Source organism: Desmodus rotundus, chromosome 12 (genome assembly GCF_022682495.2).
Source record: "Desmodus rotundus isolate HL8 chromosome 12, HLdesRot8A.1, whole genome shotgun sequence".
In the NCBI taxonomy this organism is placed as follows: Eukaryota; Metazoa; Chordata; class Mammalia; order Chiroptera; family Phyllostomidae; genus Desmodus; species Desmodus rotundus.
In genome coordinates this window covers 43,014,393-43,038,155 of record NC_071398.1, presented here as the reverse complement: position 1 = coordinate 43,038,155, position 23,763 = coordinate 43,014,393, and the positions used below count along the sequence as shown (strand labels likewise).

At 51.2% G+C, this 23,763-nt stretch overlaps 2 protein-coding genes and 1 pseudogene across 2 annotated transcripts in view; all 3 read left to right on the top strand.

The window, feature by feature from the left end:
- The window catches only part of LOC128779655 (optic atrophy 3 protein-like), a 39,014-nt gene extending 33,106 nt beyond the window's left edge, over window positions 1-5,908 (top strand). Inside the window, exon 2 of the mRNA XM_053915113.2 lies at window positions 2,698-5,908. Coding sequence (XP_053771088.1) covers window positions 2,698-3,104 — 407 coding nt within the window. The 3' untranslated portion in view covers window positions 3,105-5,908. The remainder of the gene's footprint in view (window positions 1-2,697) is intronic.
- The window catches only part of OPA3 (outer mitochondrial membrane lipid metabolism regulator OPA3), a 62,052-nt gene that overhangs the window by 33,001 nt on the left and 5,288 nt on the right, over window positions 1-23,763 (top strand). The window contains exon 2 of the mRNA XM_045202889.2: window positions 15,772-15,938. Coding sequence (XP_045058824.1) covers window positions 15,869-15,938 — 70 coding nt within the window. The 5' untranslated portion in view covers window positions 15,772-15,868. The remainder of the gene's footprint in view (window positions 1-15,771; window positions 15,939-23,763) is intronic.
- On the top strand, window positions 23,332-23,475 carry LOC112312969 (U1 spliceosomal RNA; annotated as a pseudogene).

Here is a 23,763-nt window from a genome sequence, read left to right as displayed (position 1 = left end):
GCTTCCGGCTCCACAGTGCTTGTCTAGCACTTCCAAGTAACTTTTCCTTACTCAAAGACAGAGCGCCCTCCGTGTGACGGCTACGTACAAAAAGTTATAAAATCGTCCTTGCTTTTACAATGATAAGTGAAAAGCATTAAAATTCTCCAGTCAAACAAGGTATGTAAGGAATGATGTGGTGGGTTTTATTTTAAGATTTTATTTATTTATTTTTAGAGAGAGGGGAAGGGAAGGAGAAAGAGAGGGAGAGAAATGTCAATGTGTGGTTGCCTCTCTCGTGCCCCCTGCTGGGGACTTGGCCTGCAACCCATTTGCCCTGACTGGGAATCGAACTGGTGACCCTTTGGTTCGAAAGCCTGTGTTCAATCCTCTGGACCACACCAGCCAGGGCAGGTGTTCTTTTTTTTGTTAAGCAGTGAGAGCCCAATAGCTTGCTGGAACGCAGACATAAGAGCTGAGTGGGCGTGCCGCTATCGGAGCGAAGAAGCCAGGGTTTCCCCCGGCCCCTCTCTGTTCGATGTCCATGAAAACACACCACCGGCCTTCTAGTTGAAAACATGCACGTGCTCGTGCACATGCGTCGGAAATGTGATGTAGAACAAAGGAATGGGGGCGGGGAAATGAGGGGTGGGAAACACTTTCCTGTGGGAGTCAGGCTGGGGTGGAACCCACTCGCAGTGTTCTGAGTGAGAGCGTCTTCCTGGGCTGGAGGAGCAGGGCTCCGGAGTCCAGTAGCAGGCTCCCTCTTTAGTGGGCACCCCGTCTGCTGCTGGAACACACCGAATCTGTCTTCATCCTCCACGCCCAGGTGTGCCGGTGTGTCTGTTTCATTGGCGGCCCCTCCCCAAAATCGGGATCGGGTCCGTCTGACAAACCCTGCCGTTCACAGCACACTTTCCTTAGTTTGCTAAGAGGTACATGCCTCGTAGTCTCACACTGCACCACAGAGCCAGCCTGCCCGCCACCTTCAGATTGGCATCATCACTGTTCTCCTTCTGGACTCCTTCCTTTGGGCGCCGGGGTTCCCTCAGCTCCTGCTTCACAAAACAGGTACCCGCCGGGTCCGCACCTAACGGCACACAGCAGCCCAGGAGCGGCAGAGGGAAGCAGTGGTGGAGCACCGCCTGCCCCTTTGAAAAGTGAGAAATTATATACCCTGTAGTGCATTTTCAAGGAGACATCTCAAACTTCTCCTCGAAAGTTCCAGTCATTGCAAAGGATAGAATTCGTGGTGTGTCGTGAATACTGACATTTTCAAACAGCTGGCACACCCTTCCTGTGAAGTGTCTCATGCAGTCCACCTGCTCTGCGACCTGCTGCCCGCCACGGTCCCGTGTAAAAGAGAAAAAGAAAGAAAGAACAAGCTCTTCTTTTACAGTCAGAAATTTCACACTTTTCCTTTTTGTCCTTGAACTTAACTTACAGTTGCCTTCCGGACAGAATTCTGCCTCATGAATTATGTATCGTCAACCAAAATGTGTACAGAAATTAAAATTTTAATTTTATTTAATTTCCTGGGACTATAAAGTGTTCTAAATGTTAAAATATTTTCTTCTGGGTTGAATATTACCTTTAAAGTTATTATTAGTGCCTAGTTAATATAAAGCATTTAGTATATTGTGTATTTTCATACATAATTATTTTTTCATGAATAATTATTAAACATTAGAAGTAAAATGGTATATTGGAAATGAATCTCCACATAAGCCAGACAGGGCACCCCTGTTAATTTTTTTTTTTTTAGAAAAAAAATTATTTATTATTTTTTATTAAAAAAATTTTATTGTTATTCAATTACAGTTGTCTGCATTTTGTCCCCATCCCTCCACCCCACACCAGCCAAACCCACCTCCCTCCCCCGCCTCCATCCTCCCCACCCCCGTTATTTTTGTGTCCTTGGATGAAGGAATATTCGTTATTACAGGAGGAAGTCGGGGGTCAGCACCAATTCCGCCTTGGTTTTTAAGACTCAAGTGCTGAGAGTTTCCCTTCACAAAGCAGCAGCCGGGCAAGGCGGTTTCCGTTTCAGCAGCACCGTTCAAGTCTTGAGCTTCCAAGGTGTTTGCAAAACCTCACCTTGAAGAGCTCACAACCGTTAGTTCCGTCTTCGGGGTGATGGACACTGTAGGAGCCACCAGCCCAACAAAGAGAATTGGTTACCCTGTCATCACAGTCACTTAACAACTGCCCTTTCTCTGCCGCAGCCCTATAACACCGCATTTTGGGAAAATGCAAAGAGAAAGGGGGTCGTGCTTTCTCCTGGGGCAGGGGAGGACAGGGGCTGGCCAGCGGATGGCTTGAGGGAGGAGCAGAGGGAGCTAAGCTTCTGGCAACTGAGCCTTTATACTTTCCTGGGACTTTGTGCTGGAGTGGGGGAGGGGGGGGTTGGGGGTCCTCCTGGTGACCCTCCAGGCTCGCAGCCCCCAGTCCGAGGACCTCCCCTCCGGGGCAGGGCTTCTCTTTCCTGGCTGTTAGCCGGAATCTTCTGAGCGATTTAAAAAGATGCCCTCCAGGTCAACCCAAGCTGGGTGACCCACCGGGCATTCTCCAGGCGAGGCTGGAGCAGGTCTTATTAAAGCGCCCCCTGGCGATTCTGTTGGCCACGTTGCCATCGCTCCCACCTGGACGCTGAGGCGTGTTGGGGTGGGGTTGGCAGGGGGCTCCAGAGCACGGCCTGACCCCTCTCTTCCCCTGCAGTGTACCACTGGGTGGAGATGCGGACCAAGATGCGCATCATGGGCTTCCGGGGCACGGCCATCAAGCCACTGAACGAGGAGGCGGCCGCGGAGCTGGGCGCCGAACTCCTAGGCGAGGCCACCATCTTCATCGTGGGCGGCGGCTGCCTGGTGCTGGAGTACTGGCGCCACCAGGCGCAGCAGCGCCACAAGGAGGAGGAGCAGCGCGCCGCCTGGGGCGCGATGCAGGACGAGGTGGGCCGACTGGCGCTGGCGGTCGAGGCGCTGCAGACGCAGGTGCAGCAGGCGGCATCACCGAGCGCCCTGGAGGAGCTGCGGGCGCAGGTGCAAGAGGTGCGAGCCCAGCTCTACATCAGGGACCCGGATGCCCGGTCCACACCCAAGGCAGTGTCTGCATCGGAGAAATAGGCAGCTGCTGAAGCCTGAACTTGGATGTGGCCATGTGTGCCCACCTGTGGCCTTCTTTCAGCAATACCCCTGCCTGTGCTGGCCCAGCGGAAACCACAGGAATCTTGATGAACTTGGCCTTTGGCCACCCTCTACTGACCAGTGGTACTTTCCACTGGGACTGTGAAGCGTTCCAGCATAGCCCCCTCCAACCTTAGCTCATGGTTTTCTTCTGTAGCTACAGAAGAAAAAAAGAACTGGGACTTGAGCTGACTCAACCTGTCAACCTTCCCATTTACCTGATCAGTGGTACCTTTCCCTGGGACACGCGCCCATTACACTGAACACCCCCTTCCTTTTACCAGTTGGTACAGACCATTGAAAGGCATGGATGTCTTTCAGTGGACTCCTGTCTCTCTCACCCTCTGAGGTGGGCTGTAGGTGGGCATCGCCCCTCTCTTTGAGCGGGGATTGGGGGGGTGCATGGGGAAGGGTCCTGTCCTGCTATTTATCCTCTGAATATCTTTCCTTAACCTCATCCATGTGATACCTTCTCTTGAGTCCCCAAGTGGAATATTTCAACAGAAACCCCTCATCCTGGAGTCTCAGGCACAGCCCACCGGAATGACTGTGCTGGTCTCCCACGGTGCCCTCCCAAGTCCCCTGATGAGAAGGAGAAATTGATGTTGCCTAGGGCTAATCCAGCCTGATGTTCCACCTGACTGCCTGTCCCCAGCGTCCCTGGGCCTTTCCTGACTCGGCCCGTCCTGCTGTCTCCTTCAGTGGCCTGTCTCCGGCAGCTGCCAGCCGTGGGTTGGGTGACCGCATCTCCCATGCTGCATTTCAGTCTGTGGACCTGTGTGCTCTTGCTTCCCTCCCGTGGAGCCCTGGGCAGGTCCAGCATCCCTCTTCACTCAGTGGTGCCTCCTGCCTGCACCGCTCTGAGAGCCACCTCTGGCTCCCTGGTCTGGGCCACTGGTTGGTCTTCCTTCTTTAGTGGTTTCCTGTGGCTGCCAGAACAAATCACCACACACTTGGTGGCTTAAAACAAGAATTTCTTCTCTCACAGATATGGTGGCCACAGATCCAGGATCAAGTGTCAGCAGGGCCACGCTCCCTCCAAAAACTCTAGTGGAGGAGGACCCTTCCCTGTCTCTTCTTCCAGCTCCTGGTGTCTCCAGGTGCCCATGAAGACACCCGGTCATTGGGTTCAGGGCCACCCTCAACCTAGGGAAGACCCTTTTTGCAAATAAACTCACATTCCCAAGTTCCATGGGTAAGGACGTAGACATGCCTTTTGGGGGGGCACCATTGAACACACTACACCCCAAGAGTGTGCTGGGACCCCCTGCCAATACACTGGGCCATTCGGCTCTCCCCATGTGACAGGGACAATCTGGGCACTAGCCTTCACTTGGTTTCTCTTCTGGGATTCACCACAGAAGCAGGAAGGGGTGTGGTTCCCCCCCCCCCAGGTTGTTCTATTTTTTCAGACTGTAGATGTCTCCTCATTAAAGGAGCCTGGAATGAGGAAGTCATCAAAATGAATGCAAAGCTCACTTAAATTAGGAGAGATGCTGAGAGAGATCTGATGGGGTGAATGAGCTGAGAGACAGCCTATGAACTCTCCCAGATGGGGAAACTGAGGTTCAGGGGAAGCAAAGGGGCTTGCTCAAGGCTATGCAGCCAGTGAGGGAGTGGAGTCGGGCACAGCGGGGAACCAGAGAGGAGCCCAGGTGGTTCTGGGTGCAGGGTGCTGAAGAGTACAGGAGCAGGGCAAGGAGGGAGATGCGAGGGAGGCAGACAGATGGGAGAGGGGCGGGGCTCTCCACGGAGATCCCAGGGGCAGTGTTTGGAGTGGGTTGCCCCCCCCCCCCACATCAGAGCAGCCCTGGCTCACATCCCAGGTCTTAGCATCTCGTGAAAAGGGTTAGGTTCATCTCACTTGGGCCCTTTTCCAAGAAATGGGTTTTCTCTCTCTTCCTCACTGCCCTTCCCCGGAGGGTTAAGAATGACCTGGACACAAGATGTGATGGAAAACCAGGAGACCCAGGTTCTGAAACACCTAATTCTTTGTGGAAGAAGGGGAGAAGCCAGTGTAGAGGGAGCCAAGGAGATGGGTTGTGAGGGGTTTATTTTAAGTAGGAGTGCCCTGAGCAGGTTAGATGAAGGCAGGAGATACCACTGTGTGAAAGGGGGATGGATGGAGGAGCCTGGTAAGCCACTCAGTGCCTGGTTTCCATGGTGACCCCTGAGTAGGTTCACCTGGCACCATCACCTCTCTGGAGCATGGGATGTGGGCAGCCAGGGATGCTGACTGCAAGCACCCAGCCCTATCATGTCATTGAAGAGCCATCAGATGGAATTTACTGCGCTCTGGAAAGGTGCCCAGCATTGTTCTAAATGCTTCGCGTAATCCCGATAGCATTTTCTTCGTTTCATTCATGAAGAAAGTGCAGCACACAGAGGAAAAGTCACCTGCCCAAGGTCACATAGGCAGGGAAGACAGAGGTGAAGACGGGCAGGCTGGGCCAGAGCCCAAGCCCCTAACCGGCACGCCATCCTGACCCCGGTGCAGCGCTGCACTCGTCCGTGAGGCTGCAAACTCAGCCCCTGTGTGTCCTGACGTGTGGCCGGGCCTGTGGAACGCAGTGGCCTCACCCCCTGGGTGGGGAGTGGGATCAGGGTGTGCGAAGTGGAGAGACCCCCTCTCAAAATGCACGAGGCCAGAGCATGCAGGGCTCATCGCTCTGACTTCATACTAGCAAAAATTTTGTATGCATGTGTGACCTGGGCTGAGGGGTTAGAATAAATTTGTAATTCCAGTTGGTTGTCTTAAAGTTGCTCCATTCTTTTTTTCACATTTGAAAAGTCCTTGTCAGCAAAAACGTCCTTTGTTTATTCTTTCATTTAAGAAACTGCCACCCAGCTGCCCATTAGGGGCCCTGCCCTGTCTGTGCCGGGTGTGGTCCCAGCGGTGACAGACACTGAGACAGCCCCCACCCTCCCTCACAGGACTTGCGGTCTGGTGGGGAGACAGGCACGTACAGACATTTTTTTCCCAGTGTTACCTGCCTGGCCTCTAATTATTGGGGAGTTAGGGGCCAGACTCCTCCCCTCCTGAGGCACTCAGGACTTCAGGGAGGAAAGACAGAAACCCACCCACACGGCAACAAAAGCCTCAGACTGGCCCGAGGGCTCTGCCCCTCCCATCTCCTGGCAGGCCCCCTTGTCTCCTGTGTTGGTTTCCCTGTTCAGCTGGCCGGTGCCCCGGGAGAGCCTCCCCAGGAGGAAATGGGACTTCGTAAAGCCCCTGCCTGATCCATTGGCCTGTGTGATCACCCCTGTATGAGCCACTTGCTGCCGAGTGGCTAGGCTGGGTCCCCAGCCCCAAGGACGGAGAGGAGGAGCATTCCCAAAGGAGAGAGAATGGGCATTGTCTGCCCACATGTTGAACACATGTTTGCTGAGCGCCGACTGCATGCTCGGCCTGCTCTAGCAGATGAGTACCAGCGGGGACAAGATGTGGAGCTGACATCTGGTGCCAGGGAGGGGCAGGAAAAATAAAGACCTGCCCTGGCTGGGTGGTGGCTCAGTTGGTTGGAGCATCATCCCGATGCACCAAGGTTGTGTGTTCAATTCCCAGTCAGGGCACAAACAAGAATCAACCAGTGAATGCATGGATGGGTGGAGAGACGAGTGGATACTGCTCTCTCTCAAATCAATTTTAAAAATGCAAAAAAGAAGGAGAAGGAGTAAAGAACTAACCCTGTGTCAAAGTTGACGAGTAATGGGGATGGCTGATTTAGATCGGGGGTCAGGGGGGAAGCAACATTTGCGATGAGCCCAGAAGGCAGCTGCCTGGGAGTGAGAAAGGGCTGTTAGTTTGTACCGAGGCCGTGAGGCGGGTGTGGGATTGGCTGCCTCCTGGAAGAGCGAGAGCTCCTGTTACCAGAACAGAGCAGTGTTAGTGGACTATAAAGCCCCGAGGCCAAAGCCAGTGTCCACAGCCACACTCATCCATTTATCTATTTTCAGTAGCAGAACTGAGTATTTGCTAGAGATACCCTACTGCCTGCGAAGGTGGAAACACGTGCTGCCTCACCATTTACAGGAAGAGTTTACCAACCCCTGGGACAGAGGAGTCAGGGGGAAGGGGTGGGTGGAGGGGGGAGGAGAACGGGGGCCAGCCCCCTTGCCCCAGCTGGCACAGCTGGAGGGTCCCGCCGGCTCCAGGCGCCCCATCACTTGGACTGCTGGGCCACTGCATTCCCTTCAGCTTCTCCCCGCCCCGGCCTGCTTCCTGCACTCCCACCTCCGGGAGCTGCGCCCGAGGCTCCACAGTAACCCTGGTCTCACAGGCCTCAGTCTCCACCTCAGTCTGCTGCACAGAGTGTACAACCCACACACGCAGTGCTTACATAATAATTCACAGTGCACCCCAAGTGTGTGTTATAAGCAGCTCATACTCGGTGCATTACGTGACATAGTATATCATGGGCTATATGAGGGGAGACCCCCCAAAATGAAATTTATTTATAAAATATTGTGTATTTATTCTTACATGTTTAAACATCAGTCACCTTCCACCTACTCTCCATTGGATGCAGTACATCTATTGAGACGTTTCTTCCACTGCTCAGAACAGTTTTTGAACTTGTCGATTTTGATGCTTTTTAGTGCTTCTGTTTTCGTTTTTGTTTTTTTGTTTGTTTCACCTCTTCCACATCTGCAACACGTTTCCCTTTGAGGACTTTTTTCATCTAGGGAAACAAAAGTCACTCACGGTGAGATCAGGTGAATAGGGAGGGTGGGGCATGGGGTTCATGCTGTTTTGGGTCAAAAACTGCTGACCATTCAGTGTGGTGTGGGCAGGTACACTCATAAACCACCCATCGTGAAATGGGCAAACACACTGAGTCTCAAAAAAAACTTACTGAAGCCGAACGCAGCCTCTCACAACAACACCAGCTGGTACACTGATGCAGATGGGTGTCTAGAACACTTACCTAGCAGGTGAGTGTACTACAGGGGCCCGCCCTCCAGAAGATATGGTAATTCTGGGGTTTTTTAGGTTCCCCCTCATAAAAACATTTTAGGAAATACATAACATTGTGCATTATATGTTGTGTGTGTACATATAATTTCACTGAATCATTCCCTTAATATGTGCAGCCTATTACCTATTTTATTGCATTCCATTTCATAAAAACTACAGACATATATAGTTATATACCTAATATGTATTATAAGCATATAAACCCTATTGTTTATATTATATAATATGGATTATATTTTACCATCTCATACACTGTATATTAATATCTTGTTAGAACAAAAGTTTTGCTCAACAGTACTCGCCCTTGCCATATGTGACGCACTCTGTTACTTTCTCCTCTCTTCCTCTGTTTCATGAAAGCGTGTTCACATATGTGTTGCACAAACCTGTATAAGGGGGCTGCCTTGGGCCACGCAAAGACTTGGGCTTTTGCTCTGGGTGAGGCAGTAGCCACCAGGAGGGGTCTGAGCAGAGGGGAAATGTGAGCTGACAGTTTTAATGGACCCTGTGACAGCCATGTGGGGACAGGCTGTGCCAGGCAAAGCTACCGGGCTGGTGCAGAGGCAGCTGTAACTGTCCAGAAGGGGAGTGATGGTGGCCGGACCAGGTAGAGACAGTGAAGGTGGGGAGAAGTGGAATTCTGAGCGTCTTAATATCCCAGAGCCCCGGCTGGTGTGGCTCAGTGGATTGAGCGCCGGCCTGTGAACTGAAGCGTCACCAGTTCGATTCCCGGTCAGGGCACAGGCCTGGGTTGCAGGCCAGGTCTCCAGTTGGGGGCGTGAGAGCCAACTGATCGATGTTTCTCTAGCACATTGACGTTCCCCTCCCTCCCTTCTGCTCTCTCTAAAAATACATAAATAAATAAAATCTTAAAAAAAAAAAAATCTCAGCCCTGGCTGGTGTGGCTCAGCGGATTGGCACATCCCCGCGCCTCAATATTTATTTTTTCTAAACGTCACAATTTCTTCGTAATAATTGAACCATTTCAGAGAAACCGAAGTCCCCTCCTTGGAAGGAATCCTGTCACCAGTGGAGGTGACCTTTGGCAGACCCCTCTCAGGAGTCACCTGGCCAGGCCAGCCTCGCTTGAGACCCCCACACTGTGGGCATGGATGTGTCCCGTTCTCTCCTGTTGTGATGCTGAGCAGTCTGCATGGGCCTCTCTGGCTAGTGTGCCCCTTTCCTGGGGGAGATACCAAGAGCTAAAAAGAACTGAATATGTTAAAAATGTTTACACTTAATGCAAAAATGCCCCCTAGAAGCTTGGAGAGGCAGAGGAACTGTCAACACCTGCAACCGCCATACTTTTTATTCTTCAAACCACAGAAGTGCGCGATGGAATTTCATTATTGTTTATATATTTTTGAGTTTCACTTTTCGGTCATAGCCGACACTCAGTATTTTACATTAGTGACAGTTTCAGGCGTACAGCACAGTGGTTAGGCACTTATATCATTTATGAAGTGATTCCCCCTACAGTTCTAGCACCCACCTGACCCCACACAGAGTTACTATAATATCACTGACTATGTTCTCTGTGCTGCTCTTTGCATCTGGTGGCTGTGCTGCTTATCTGTAGGTTGAGCACCTTTCCAGCCATTTACTGGGCGTTTGGATTACTTTTGAAACATGGCTGTTTTTCCTGTCTGTCCCTTTCACGTCTGTTTCTGGTGTGTTTTGTCCTACTGAAGCTTCTCATTTTATGTATTTATTGTTTTAAATATATTTTATTGATTATGCTATTACAGTTGTCCCATTTTTTTCTCCCCTTTATTCCCCTCTGCCCTGCACCCACCTCCCACCAGACTCCCCCACTTTAGTTCATGTCCACGGGTCATACATATAAGTTCTTTGGCTTCTTCATTTCCCATACTACTCTTACCCTCCCCCTCTCTATTTTGATGGGGGGCTCCGCCAGCAGAACTCCTCTGGTCATCGCAGATGAGAAACAAAAATGCCCAACGCATGATTTGCTTGGGGAAGAAAGGTGACCAGTCCCTCAAAGGACAAAGGTCCTGAATACCTTCTTCCCTGCGTTTTTGTTGGGTTCAGCTCAGAGATGCATAGTATGCACACAGAGCTCATTGACGAGCACTCAAAGTGCTGCTGGCACCATTCACAGATAATAGGTGAAGAAACACAGGACATGGGTGGCTTTTGCTGAAGTGTCTGTTTCATAGCAACAGGGCAGAGCAGGTCTCAAAGGAAACAATGTATATTCTTTCTCCAGCCAGATTTTCCCCCTGGGGAGCTGTCTGATCCATTACAAGGTCTTTGACATTACAAGGTCTTTCCCAGACTGAGTCAGGTAGGGGGAGCAAAGCAGCCAAGAGCCCAGGAGACTTGCAGAAAGACTGAGGACTCAGGCTATGACAAAGCCAAGGGGTGAGGTCTTTCTGTCCCTTCTCTGAAGACCCCCAAGTCCTTCCCTGATGGCCCATCATGACAGTGCCCGTCTTAGGTCGTCCCTCCTCCTTTGAGGGATCTTACCCATCCTTGGCTAACCTGTCATCCGCCTGGGACAAGCAGGGGGAAGTGAGGGGGGCAGGGGCTGCACCTCTGCCAGGAGGAAATGTTCTGTCTCCTTAGTGGCTCATGTCCCCAAGGCCTTTTCACTCAGCTCTAGCCGTGGGACAAAAGGCTACAGTCCCTGAAACCAGGGGGGATGGACCCCAACACTATTTTGTACCTACCATTTATGTTACTTATTCCCTGTACCTTTTCCCCCATTCTCCCCCCACCCCCTCCCTGCTGAAAACCGTCCATGTGATCTCCATTTCTGTGATTCTATTCCTGTTCTAGTTGTTTGCTTAGTTCGTTTTTCTTTTTGTTTTTTTAAGGCTCGATTGTTGATAGTTGTGAGTTTGTTGTCATTTTACTGTTCATAGTTTTGATCACCTTCTTTTTCTTAGCTAAGTCCCTTAACAGTTCATATAATAAGGGCTTGGTGATGATGAACTCCTTTAACTTGACCTTATTTGGGAAGCACTTTATCTGCCCTTCCATTCTAAATGATAGCTTTGCTGGATAGAGTAATCTTGGATGTAGGTCCTTGCCTTTCATGACTTGGAACACTTCTTTCCAGCCCCTTCTTGCCTGCAGTTTCTTTTGAGAAATCAGCTGCCAGTCTTATGGGAACTCCTTTGTGTATAACTGTCTCCTTTCCTCTTACTGCTTCTAAGATTCTCTCCTTCTCTTTCATCTTGGGTAATGTAATTATGATATGCCTTGGTATGTGCTTCCCTGGGCCCAACTTCTTTGGGACTCTCTGAGCTTTCTGGACATCCTGGAAGTCTATTTCCTTTGCCAGATTGGGGAAGTTCTCCTTTATTATGTTTTCAAATAAGTTTTCTATTTCTTACTTTTCCTATTCTCCTTCTGGCACCCCTATAATTCAGATGTTGGAATGTTTAAAGATGTCCTGGAGGTTCCTAAGCCTCTCCTCATTTTTTAAAATTCTTGTTTCTTCATTCTGTTCTGGTTGAATGTTTCCTTCTTCCTTCTGCTCCAAATTGTTGATTCGGGTCCCAGTTTCCTTCCCATCATTATTGGTTCCCTGTACATTTTCTTTTATTTCACTTAGCATAACCTTCATTTTTTCCTTTAATTTACGACCATATTCAACCAATTCTGTGATCTTCCTGATTACCAGTATTTTGAACTGTGCATCTGATAGGTTGGCTCAACTCTGGACATGGGCATTTTGATAGCTTAGTTGTATTTTTTCTGGAGCTTTGATCTGTTCTTTCATTTGGGCCATATTTTTTGTCTGGGCGCACCTGTTACGTAATAAGGGGCAGAGCCTTAGGTGTTCACCAGGGCGGGGCAACTCACGTAGCTGCGCTGTGACTATGTATGTGGGGGAGGGGTCCAAGAGGGAACAATGACGCTTGCTCAGCTCCCCCCCCCCCCCCCGCTTTCAGTCACTTCCCCCGCTACCCACAAGCAAATTGAGTCCTTGTGGTGCTGATTCCCAGGTAGGTGGGTTTGTGTATGTTCTAGGCCCCTGTGGGTCTCTCCAACGAACTCTCCTGTGAGGCTGGGAGTCTCTCCTGCCACCGCCTCAACCCCCACAGGTGTTTTCAGTCAGAGGTTTTTAGGCTTTATTTCCCCGCACTGGAGCCCTGGGTTGTGTGGTCTGTCTCATCCCCAGTTGTTCCTCCCAGTTTATCTGCCCGTGAATGTGGGACCACGTGGTCCTCCAGCTGCCGCCTTGACTCAAGTCCTCTCCGCCCGGCTGCCCGTCTCTGCCCCTCCTACCAATCTGGATGAATGTTTCTTCTTTAACTCCTTGGTTGATGGACTTCCATACATGTCAATTTTTCTGGCAGTTCTGGTTGGGTTTTGTTTTTAAATTTGTTGTTGTCCTTCTTTCGGTCGTGCAAGGAGGCACAGTGTATCTACCTAGCTTCCATCTTGGCCGTAAGTCCTGAAATTTTTCATTGTAAAGTAACCAAACTTATTAGTCTGTTTTCTTTCACGTGTTTGTTTTTTCTGCCTTGATCTGAGATGGGCGCCTCTACCTCCAGGATTTATATCTTCAACTCTGCTTTCTTCCGATACTTTATTCCAGTTCTCTTTGTGTTTAAGTCATTCACTAGGGTTACACATTGTGTTTTGTTTTCTTTTTTGACAAGCGTAAGGCCAGGGTCTGGGTTCTCCAGTTTCCAAATGAATTGACCAAAGTGCGTGGGATGGTCTACCCTTCCCCTCCCCTCCTGAGACTGGATAGCAGCTCCCAGGACATCCCCTTGACGTAGGCACCTCTTCCTCAACCCTGTTGTGTCATCTGTCTGTCCGTCCTGTGCTGAGACCACCGTGTTTTGAATGACAAGAGTTTGAAAATGATTTCAGTCTCTTCCTGGCGGTTTTGTTGTCATTTCAGAATGATCTGAGTTTCCTTGTGCCTTTGCTCCTTGATATGCATTTTTAATATGTTTATTGATTTTAAGGAGAGAGGACGTGGGAGAGAGAGAGAAGGATTGATCGTACATGACCGGTTTTCGAACCTGCAACCAAGGCGTGTGCCCTGACCCGGAATCAAACTGCCAACCTTCCGGTGTACAGGATGACGCCCAACCAACTGAGCCACACCAGCAAGGGCCTTGATAAGGATTTTTTAAAAATAATACTAGCCCTGACTGTGTGGCTTATTTGGTTGGGCATTGTCCTGCAAAGCAAAAGGGCGCTGGTTCAATTCCCATTTGGGGTGCATGCCTGGGTTGTGTGTTTGGTCCCTGAATGGGGCATGTACAAGAGGCAGCAACAGATCCGTGTTTTTCTTTCACACTGATGTTTCTCTCACTCTTTTTCTCCCTCCCTTGCCCTCTTTCTAAAAATAAATAAAAATTTAAAAATTAATTCATTTTAAGCAGTTTTAGGTTTACAGAAAACTTAAGCTCAAAGAATTTCCATATCCCTGGCTGCTGTGTCTCAGCGGATTGAGTGCCAGCCTGTGAGCCAAAGGGCTGCAGGTTCGATTCCCAGTCAGGGCACACGCCTGGGTGGCTGGCCAGGTCCCCAGTAGGGGTCGTGCAAGAGGCAACCACACATTGATGTTTCTCTCCCTCTCTTCCTCCCTCCCTTCCCCTCTGTCTAAAAATAAATAAATAAAACATTTTGAAAAAAAAAGAGTTTCCATATATCCCTGCCCCTCCCCACACACACACAGTTGATCTGGCAATAGTATGTTACATGTGTTACACTCTTTTTTAAATCCTCACCCCAGGATATATTTTTATTGATTTTTAGGGAGAGGGGGAAAGAGAGAGAGAGAAATGTGGATGTGAGAGAGAAGCACTGACTGGCTGCCTCCCATAGGCGCCCTGACTGGGGATTGAACCCACACCCTTTTTTGGTGTATAGGACAGTGGTCCAACCAATTGAGCCCCTGGACCAGGGCGTGTGTTACACTTGACGAGTCGATACTGATGCATTATAGATGGATAGATACATAATTTACATTGCAGTTGCTCTTGGTGGTGTAGCTTCTGCGGGTTTGGACTAATGTATAAGGACACATATCCACCATTACAGCGCCCTACAGAGTGGATGCTCCAGTGCCCTAAAAACCCACCGTGCCCCACCTAGCCGTCCCTCCCGCCCCTCACCCTGGCAGCCGTGGATCTTTTCACTGTCTCCATAGTTTTGCCTTTGCCAAATGTCACATAGTTGGAATCATACAGCACGTACCCTTTTCAGATGGGCTTCTTCCACTTAGCAAGATGCATTTAAAATTCCTCAGTGTCTTTCGTGGCTTACGAGTTCATTTCTTTTTACTGCTGAATAATATTCCATTGAATGCATGTACCGCAGTTTGTGTATCTACTCACTTATTGTTGAAATGAATTTCTGAAAACAGCTTCTCAACTTCCTTGGAGGGAAAGAAAAAAGCTGATGTCTTTTTGTGGCAGGACTGATTTGGGGGAGAACCTGTGTCTTTCGTCACAGGTGTCCTGTTTCCTCCAGCATGTCCTGGGCCCGTGGGAGAAAATAATAGTAATATCCATCTATCGACCCGGGACCCCGGGCTGGGAGGCCAGCGCTCTTCATGGCAGCCCCGTGGACTCTCTCCGAGCCTTGGGCCTGGGCTTTGCTCACCGCCCCACATTAAAAACCTGCAGCACACAGAAGTTCGCCGGTGGAACTGAGAGCCAGCTTCAGTCTTTCCGTCTGGCTGGTGAATGTCATGTGTTATCTTGAAAATGTTCTGGCCCTGGCTGGTATAGCTCAATGGACTGAGCGCCAGCCTGCAGACTGAAAGGTTGCTGGTTCAATTCCCAGTCAGGGTACATGCCTGGGTTGCAGGCCAGGTCCCCAGCTAGGGGCATGTGAGAGGCAACTATTCTTAAAAAAAGAAGAAGAAAAGAAAAGATTCTGGGAGAAGTGCTGCATGTGGAGAACCTTCCCGTTTAGATGGGGGCCTGTCAAATGAGGTTGAAGCTTGTCTTCCAGACCTTGGCATCCCCAGAATGACCACGTCCCACCGAAGCCCGAGCATCTCCTAGGGACATGTGGCCAGTTGTCATGCTGCCCCCGTGTCTGCACCTCCTTTGAGGCGCCCACAGCCACGTGGGCGTGGTGCTCGGCTAGTCATGTCCCAGGCAGGGACAGTGGGAGGGCGTGGGGGCTCTGCTCTCTGCACCTTTCCCAAACGAAGTCCCAGCTAAGTTGTGCACAAAGGCAGGGACCTAGAGAAAAATGAGATGATTTCAGGTAAAGATGGAGTTCCTCCGGGTGCTCCAGCCTCACGCCCTCCCCCTCCTGACACAAGTATTACTTCCTGCTCACGTGGCTCCCACATTTAACACCTTGATACAACTGTGAATGTTTGTTATCTCCCACAATCTCTGTGCTGGCCCGTCCTGAGTGGCTCTGGCCTCTGTTGCAGAAGGGATAAGCCTGTTCCACTTCGCTGGCGTGTGCAGGGCCTGGGTTTTCCGGATACTTCTATGACTTTCTGCTGTTGCCTGGGAGAAAAAAAATAATTTCTCAACTCTGGACATGGGTATTTTGATAGCTCACATTTTATCGAGCAATTTATTTTTTCTGGATTGTAAAAGCTGTTTCTAACCTCGAGTCGTTTTTCTTATTGGATGTTTCCCTTTTCTTCTATTTTTTTTTTTTAAGTTGGAACAAAACAAACATACAGTGATGTGTGTAAACCGCACTGTATACGGCTCGGGGCACTCTCCCAAAGGGGTGTACACGTGTGGCCGGCACCCAGATGGGCACGGAGGACATTCCAGGGCCCCGAAGGCTGTCTCCTGCTTCGTCACACATAGACCCTGGCCCAGGTAAACCGCTACTCTGAAGCTATCTCTGTAGGTTAGATTTGTCTGTTCCTGGACCTAGTATCTGCAATGTTCTTTTTTTGGACGTAGCTTCTTTTGCTCAGCGTAAGATCTGACGGATCCGTTTGTGCTGTTCTGTGTAGCGATCGAGTGTTCTTTTTCATTGCTGTGTAGTATTCCGCAGCAGATGGCAACACACTGTTTACCGGCTGATTGATCAGCCCACAGGTTGTCTCCAAGCTTTGGCTGTTATGGATTAAGCTGCTAGGACCACCCTGGCATGAGGCTTTGGTGGGCATTGCGTTCGTTTCCCTTGGGAATATCTAGGCGTGGGATTGCTGGGCCATAGGCCAATCAGAAGTTTGTCCTTAGGAGAAACTGCCAGTGTTATTTAACAATTCTTTTATTATCTTTTTTAAAATTTTTATTTATTTATTTATTTAGATTTAATTTATTTTTAGAGAGAGAGGAAGGGAAGGAGAAAGAGAGGGAGAGAAACATCAATGTGTGGTTGCCTCTGGCACGCCCCCCACTGGGAAACTTGCCCACAAGCCAGGCATGGGCCCTGAGTGGGAACCCAACTGGCGACCTTTCAGTTCACAGGCCGGCAGGCAATCCACTGCGCCGGGGCTGGCAGTGTTTTTTAAAGTGACTGTCTCGTATGACATGCCCCGCCCACTCTCTGTCTCCCCCCACCCCATGCATGAGCGTTCCAGTAGCTGCATGTCCCTGACCATGCGCCAAACAGTGTTCCGTGTTTTCTCTTCCTCCTTCTGCGTTTTCGCCATCCTGGCGGGTAGGTAGTGGTATCTCACTGTGGTTTTGTCTTTCTCTGATGAGCAGTGATGTCAAGCAAGTTTGCATGTATTTATTGGCTATTCTTATTATCTTCTTTTGCAAAAGTCGTAATTGTATTGGTTCAAGCCTTTTGTCCATCTGACTAGTTTCCTGTGGCTGCTGTGAACAAATTACCCGAAACTTGTTGGCTTAGAGCAATACGCCTCTATCCCCTTACAGCTCCGGAGCCCACAAACCCCTGAGCTGAGATCGAGGTGCTGGCAGAGTTGGCCTCCCTCCAAAGACTCCGGGCAGGACCTACCTCACCTTTTCCAGCTTCTGGTGGTGGCTCTGCCTCCGTCCTCACCTGGCCTTCTCCTCTGGGTGTTTGTGTCTTCTCTTTGTTCTCTTGTAAGACCACCTATCCCTGGTTGTAGGGCCCGCCTGCATCATGCGGGACGAGCTCATCTTGAGTTCCCTAAATTGGTGACATCCACGAAGACCCTCTCGCCACATTACACAACACACGCCTCCCAGGGGCTTGGGTGTGGGCATCTCTTCCCGGCGCCACCTCCCTGCCCACTGTCCCTCCCTCCCTGCAACCCCCCCCCCCCCCCGGCTCTAGTGAGGACGCTCAGGTCGCATTCAGGGCCCCCTGGCTCATCTGGGGTCATCTCAGGACCCTTAGGTGCATCCCCTCCGCAGAGTCCTCTTGCTGTGGAAGTGAGGTTCACCGATTTGGGGATTGGGGTGTGGACATATCTGGGGACAATTATTTAATGTACCACGTCCACTTTTGTTACACTGTTCAGTCTTTCTCCCAGTGCACCACCCCTTTGTTTGACATGCAGATACCTTCTTTTTTCCTTTTTTAAGATTTTATCTATTTTTTAGCCCTGGCTGGTGTAGCTCAGTGGATTGAGCGCCAGCCTACTAACCAAAGGGTCGCTGGTTCCATTCCCAGTCAGGGCCCATGCCTGGGTTGCAGGCCAGGTCCCCAGTGGGGGCCATGCAAGAGGCAGGCACACATTGATATTTCTCTCCCTCTCTTTCCCCTTCCCTTCCCCTCTCTCTAAAAATAAATAAAATCTTGTTTTAAAAAAAGTTTATTTAATTTTAAAGAGAGGGGAAGGGAGGGAAAGGAAGAATCTACCTGTTGCCTCTTGTACACCCCTAACCGGGACCTGGCCTGCACTCCAGACATGTGCTCCGACCAGGAATTGAACAGGCGACCTTTTGATTCCCTCAACCCGCTGAGCCACCCCAGCCAGGGCGAGATGAGAATACTTCCTGGCACGCTGTCTCCGGAGCTTGGGGCGAGAAGGTTGGCCTGGAGGGTGCGGTCTCTGCTTCCCTGACGATCCCTGGTGGGCTTGGCACATTTTCAGCTATTTATTGGACATTTGAATTCCTGTGAGTAAAGCCTCCTTTACTTGGCCTTAATGCTAATTTGTGGTTTCTTCTGTCCTGCGAAAGCTTTTCTGTCTGAGGAGCCAGATGCCCCATCTTTTCCGCTGTGGCTCTCGTTCTTCCTCCCTTGTCTGGGAAGCGCTTCTTCACCCCACGTTACAAGCACCCCTCCCCCCAGTGCAGGATGATTGTGACCCCCATGTTGGAGGAAACTGAAGCACAGAGGAAATGAATCTTTTCCATTCCATGTTTCTTGGGTTCCAGGCACTGTGTGAATGATTTTCTTTTTAAGATTTTATTTATTTTTAAGGAAGAGAAGGGAGGGAGAAAGAGAGGGGAAGAAACATCAATGTGTGGTTGCCTCTCTCGTGCCCCCTAGGGGGGGGACTGGCCGGCAACCCAGGCATGTGCCCTGACTGGGAATCGAACCCGCGACCACCTGGTTCGCACGCCAGAATCGAGTCCACTGAGCCACACCAGCCAGGGCTCTGTGAATGATTTTATATAAGTTATATCTTTGAATCCATGAATCTCCTTGTGTTACCAGTCCCCCAAACCACCCTCAGGCTCAATGATTTGCTAGAAGGGCTCACAGGACTTAGAAAAGCTGATATGCACATGGTTCCAGTTTGTCCAGTGAAAGGGTGCAGTTTAAAATCAACAAAGGCGGAAGGCGTGTGGTGTGAAGCCAGGGAGGAGGGAGCTGAAGGCGCTGATCAGAGGCGAGTTAGCAAAGTCGATACAGGAGGCACTTCCATTCCGGTCATTTCTTTGTTTCCCAGGCATTGCTTTCTGCATGTTTCAAGGCATAGCAGGCTCATATGGAAGACTCAGCAAACACTGGAAACATAACATGCAGAGCAAACATCACCAGCGATCCCCACACCCGGCAATGACCACTGTTACCTTTTAGCTGTGTTTCCTGTCCTAATGTGTGTGCAGAGAAGGAGCTATGCACACATGTTGGCAGATATGTACATATGTGCAAGGCAGGGATCATCCAATAATGCTTTGCACCCGCCTTCTAAGGGGTCTCGGAGGAGGGGCGGACCCCTGGCCTCCATGCATTCGTGAGCTGCTGTCCAGAGGAGCTTCAGCCTAAGCAGCCATTGGGGAAGGGCTGGTGTCCCAAGAGAGGGCACAGCATGTGCCAAGACATGGCTGCCACAGAGGTGGGAGCGGCAGGAGCAGGGCAGGAGCGGGGGAGATGAGCTGGGAGGGCAGATTTGGGCAGGACCTTCAGTGGCCAGGCTAACGAGCCCCCTCAGAGCCCTGGGAGCTATGGGAGGTTTTTCTGTTTGTTTGCTTTGTTAGTTGCATTTACTGTAGACTCCAGTGCAGGTGTGGGCAGGGAGGAGGGACTTAGGGAGGGGTGCTGGGGCCCCCGGGGCTGGACAGGGCAGGGCTGATACCACCCTCCATCTCAGAAGGAACGGGTCCCAGATGTGCAGGTGTTCACGTGGTGGCCCAGCCAAGAAGGGGGCCAGGGAGCCAAGCGCCACCTCTACCTCCTCCCGTCCCTTCCTCTATCCGGTGGGCGTGCTGCCCACCAGAAAACTGAGTGGGTGATGTCCTTCCCGGTGCTCAGCCTCCAGGGAGTGCAGAAGGCAGAAGGCAGAAAGGCGGGCAAGAGTGGAGAGTGGGTCTCGGGGCAGAGGGAAGTATCGCTGCCCCGGCGTTCCCCAACTTTCCAAGGAGCATGAGAGCAGAACCCCCAACACCAACCACCCACCCGAGAAGTGGGGTCCTCAGCAGAACCTCGCCCATCACCTCGGTGCTGAGTGTTTAAGCCCAGCCTCTGCCTAGTTACCTCCGGCAGTATCTCTAAAGTCTGGGCTTGGAGAGTCACACCTGTGGCATCCGGTTGGTTCCAAGGGTTCTGCCTCTGATGCCTCTGTCAAGTCCCCTCCTGTGCTTCTGTGGACTGCTGGGCTGCCCTGCCAGGTGGAATACTTACTGCACGTGACCGTGGGCTAGTGCGCCACCCCTGGGTCTCCTGTGGCACCGCGGGCTGGTGGGGCGCACTGTCGGGAGAGGCTCGCTTTTGGACCTTGGAGGCGCTGCGTCTCTGAAAGGACATCATGCTTGTTCTCTTGTGTTTCTGTGACACTCATTTAAAATTTAATCAATAAGAGGAAACAATAAGACCCACATCACTAGCCTGTTAATAGTACAGTTTACTTTTCTTTTTACTTTTCATCAAAGTAAAAAGAAGGAGAGAAGAAAGGGTCTCCGTGGCCCCCCAAGCACTAGAGGACCAGAATGGGGAGCTGCTGGTGGGGCAACGCCTACCTAGGGCCCCCTGGGCGTATGTCTTGCAGTCGTCAGCATCCAGCTTTTTGTGGTCCAGGGGGACGATGAAGAATATTTCTGTGTCGAAGGCTTGGCAGCACCTCTGTGTGGGGCGATGGAAGAGGTAGAAGTTTCTGCAGCAGCTCCACTGTGGGTTCTTGGGGTCCAGGGCCACGGTGCCACAGAGTCGCCACCTCTCCTCTCTCACCACCAGCACCTCTCCTGGGGGCCAGACAGCTGAGCATCAGGCCTGGCCGGTCCTGAGTGGAGGCCCACTGTCTTCCCGTGTCATCTTTGTGTCCTCCATTCATCTCTCACCCAGCGCCTGTGTCCGATGTCCCATTCGCCTCTGTGCCAGAGCAGCCCTGCCCCTCTTCTCTGGCCGCCTCCTCTCCCATCCCCCTTCTTCCCAGCCCACAGGTGGGATCTGCACTAAGTTCTCAGACCCTCAGTGGCTCCTGACCTGACCCTGTGAGCGAGGCTACCCACCGCTGACCTGGGTGCCACCGGGTCACAGCCAAAATGCATGTGGCTTAGGGTCCTACACAGTGATGACCAGCCTCACTCGGGTTACCAAATGACAATGGGACAGTGAGATGACCCTGTCCACCCGTGAGACTGACCAAATGGGTGCTGGGCCTGGGAACTGGAGGGAGAGCAGACCGAGCGGGGCAGGCTGAGCCCGTCCTCTGTGGGGGCAAGCCTGAGACACTGGTCCCTTTCCCTCCGTTCTTGCCCCGCTGTCTCAGGAGCTACGCCATTTTCTCTTGGCTCATTCCCCACATTCCTTCCATCCCCCACCCCTCACTACACTTACCTGGTCCTTGGGCTCCTGCCTGGGCTGAAACTAATGTCCCTCCTGCTAGAAATTTGCTCAGAAAAGTAGGAGACAGAGGAACTCCTCAGCCAGGTCAGGATTCAAGCCCTGTCCTTCCCTCCACCTGCCCATGTGGCCTCAGGCAATGAACTTCACCCCGAGCTGAGCCACACTTTTTCCATCCCTAAAAGGGTCTCTTCTTCTTCATGGGGGTGTTGTACAGACTGAGGGTGACTGTCAGCTGGTGGGTGCCAGTAGGGTTGAAAGAAGGGAGACTTGATAGAAAAGCTTCACCAGCAGGGCCTTTAGTGGAACGGGGTCTTTGTCTTTGGCGAGTGACTCAGGCGATCACTGCCCTTCCCCCTGTCAGCCCCAGAAGACGAGCAGATTTCTGCTCCCTCCCGAGAGGCGCTCCCTTCTCCCCAGCACCCACACTAGCACAAGGGGATGGCTTGGGGGATGCTCACAGGGGCTACCCCCAGGCCCTCCGGGGTGGGAGGTGGGTCAGAATTCCTCACTGGGGCCGGCATTTCAGCTGAGCAGGAGCACGGAGGTGGAAGCTCTACGTCCCTCACTGCTGCACGGCCACTGAGAGGGGCCTGACTTCCCTGCCCCCCACAACCACACTCACCTTCAGAGGGATGGGGACCTCCGAGCACCAGTGGGAAGAGCAGGAGGAAGAGAACTGTAGGGGAGAGAGGCATGAGGGTTGCGGTTCCAGCGAGGCAGCTGGTAGGGGGCCCCACACCTTGGCTGATGGGAGGTCCACACCTGAGGTACTGGCCTTGGGTCCTGGACGGCATCTGGCTGTCCCTGGTTGGTGCATGTTACGGAGGCCACCTTGTGTAGGGTGGTTTTTGTATTCTGGGTATTACTAATAGGGTGACTCAGGTTGGAGGCTGAGCATCAGAAAGACCTGGCAGAACTTTAAACCTTCCAACTATGGGAGGGGAGAGGCTCTGGAGGTTGAATCTAATCATCTCTCTGGCCAGTGATTTCATCACTCTTGGCTACTTGGGAAACCGAGGCACACCCTGTTTAGGAGGCACACGGCACATTGAATTGTCAGGGAGAAACGGGATTTGCCCTCTTACTAATGCTTTACATTAATTGTTGGAGAAATGTATTCAAATCAAATATTTTAAATGAGAGGGCTGAAAATGAGGGGGAAGAAAGCAAAGGAGATGAAAAAATAGGGAGAAGGAGTAGGAGATGATAAAAAAATAAGTGCCCATTTTAGCTGTGGCTGGTGTGGCTCAGTGGATTGAGCGCCAGCCTACAAACCAAAGGGGCACTGGTTCGATTCCCAGTCAGGGCACATGCCTGGGTTGTGGGCCAGGTCCCTGGTAGGGGGAGCGTTGGAGGCAACCACACATTGATGTTCCTCTCCCTCTCTCCTTCCCTGCCCCTCTCTCTAAAAATAAATAAAAGTTGTTTTTAAAATAAGTGCCCGTTTTCATAGGAGCCATTTAGAGGTGTGCCCTCCCCAACTCAGAAGGCTCCGCACAGCACCTTCCTTTAGCGGCTCTCCCAGCACAGAGCAGATAGGCTACTACCTGCATTCCACATGCGCCCCACAATCTACGCTGGGCATTCGCCTTAGATGGGAAATGAGAAAACTAATGAATAAAAGGCAAGTTTATTAATGCGCCACGGGGGTGGGAGGAGTCATGATTTTCTGTTTAAAGCAGTTTTTTTTTTTTTTTTTTCTTATCACAGACACAGTCCAGGAAGCCACGCCACAGTCCAGGTGCAGTTTCCCACCCTCTCCAAATTCCCTGAGTTCCTGTGCAATCCACTTGCACTGCCCTCAGGGAGCCGCCTCAGCGCTCTCGTAACTGCGCCCTTCCCAGGCCTCACCCTCTGTATCTGTGAATAGTAAACCTCAGAGTCACGTGACAATTACAGACCTGGCCACTAATTAGATGAGGGGATGGGGATCGAACAGAATGCTTCGGTTCCCCAAATATGGCGTGATCACATCAATGTGTTTTTACTTTCCACTTAAAGAATGAAACCTTTCTTTCTGTAAGGTGTGTAATAAAAACTAGCAGTTTCCTTACACCGCCCCCCCCCCCCACAGCAGGGGAGATGCCATGATCACCAACGTGGTTTCCCCCCGGGGGGTGGGGGGGAGGCTCAGCCACTGCACTCCGGGTGTGCTGACCCCTGCGATTTCCCCTAACGTGGGACACTTGGTGCATAATTTGTGGTAGTGGGGCCCCGCGTTTGCGCTGGCCCCGCACCTAAAAAAACCTAGCAGTTCTCATCCTATATCCCCTTTTTAAAAAAGGATTTCATTTATTTATTTTTAGAGAGGGGAAGGGAGCAAGGTAGAGTGGGAAATATCAATGTGTGGTTGCCTCTCGCGCGCCCCCTACCGGGGACCCGGCCCGCAACTCTGGATCAAACAGGCGACCCTTCCGTCCACACTCCGGCATTCGGTCCACCGAGCCGCACCAGCAGGGCCCATCCTGTACCCTTTCTCCTGTCACAGCCTCTTTCAGTCCCTTTTCTCTGTGTCTAAGTAGA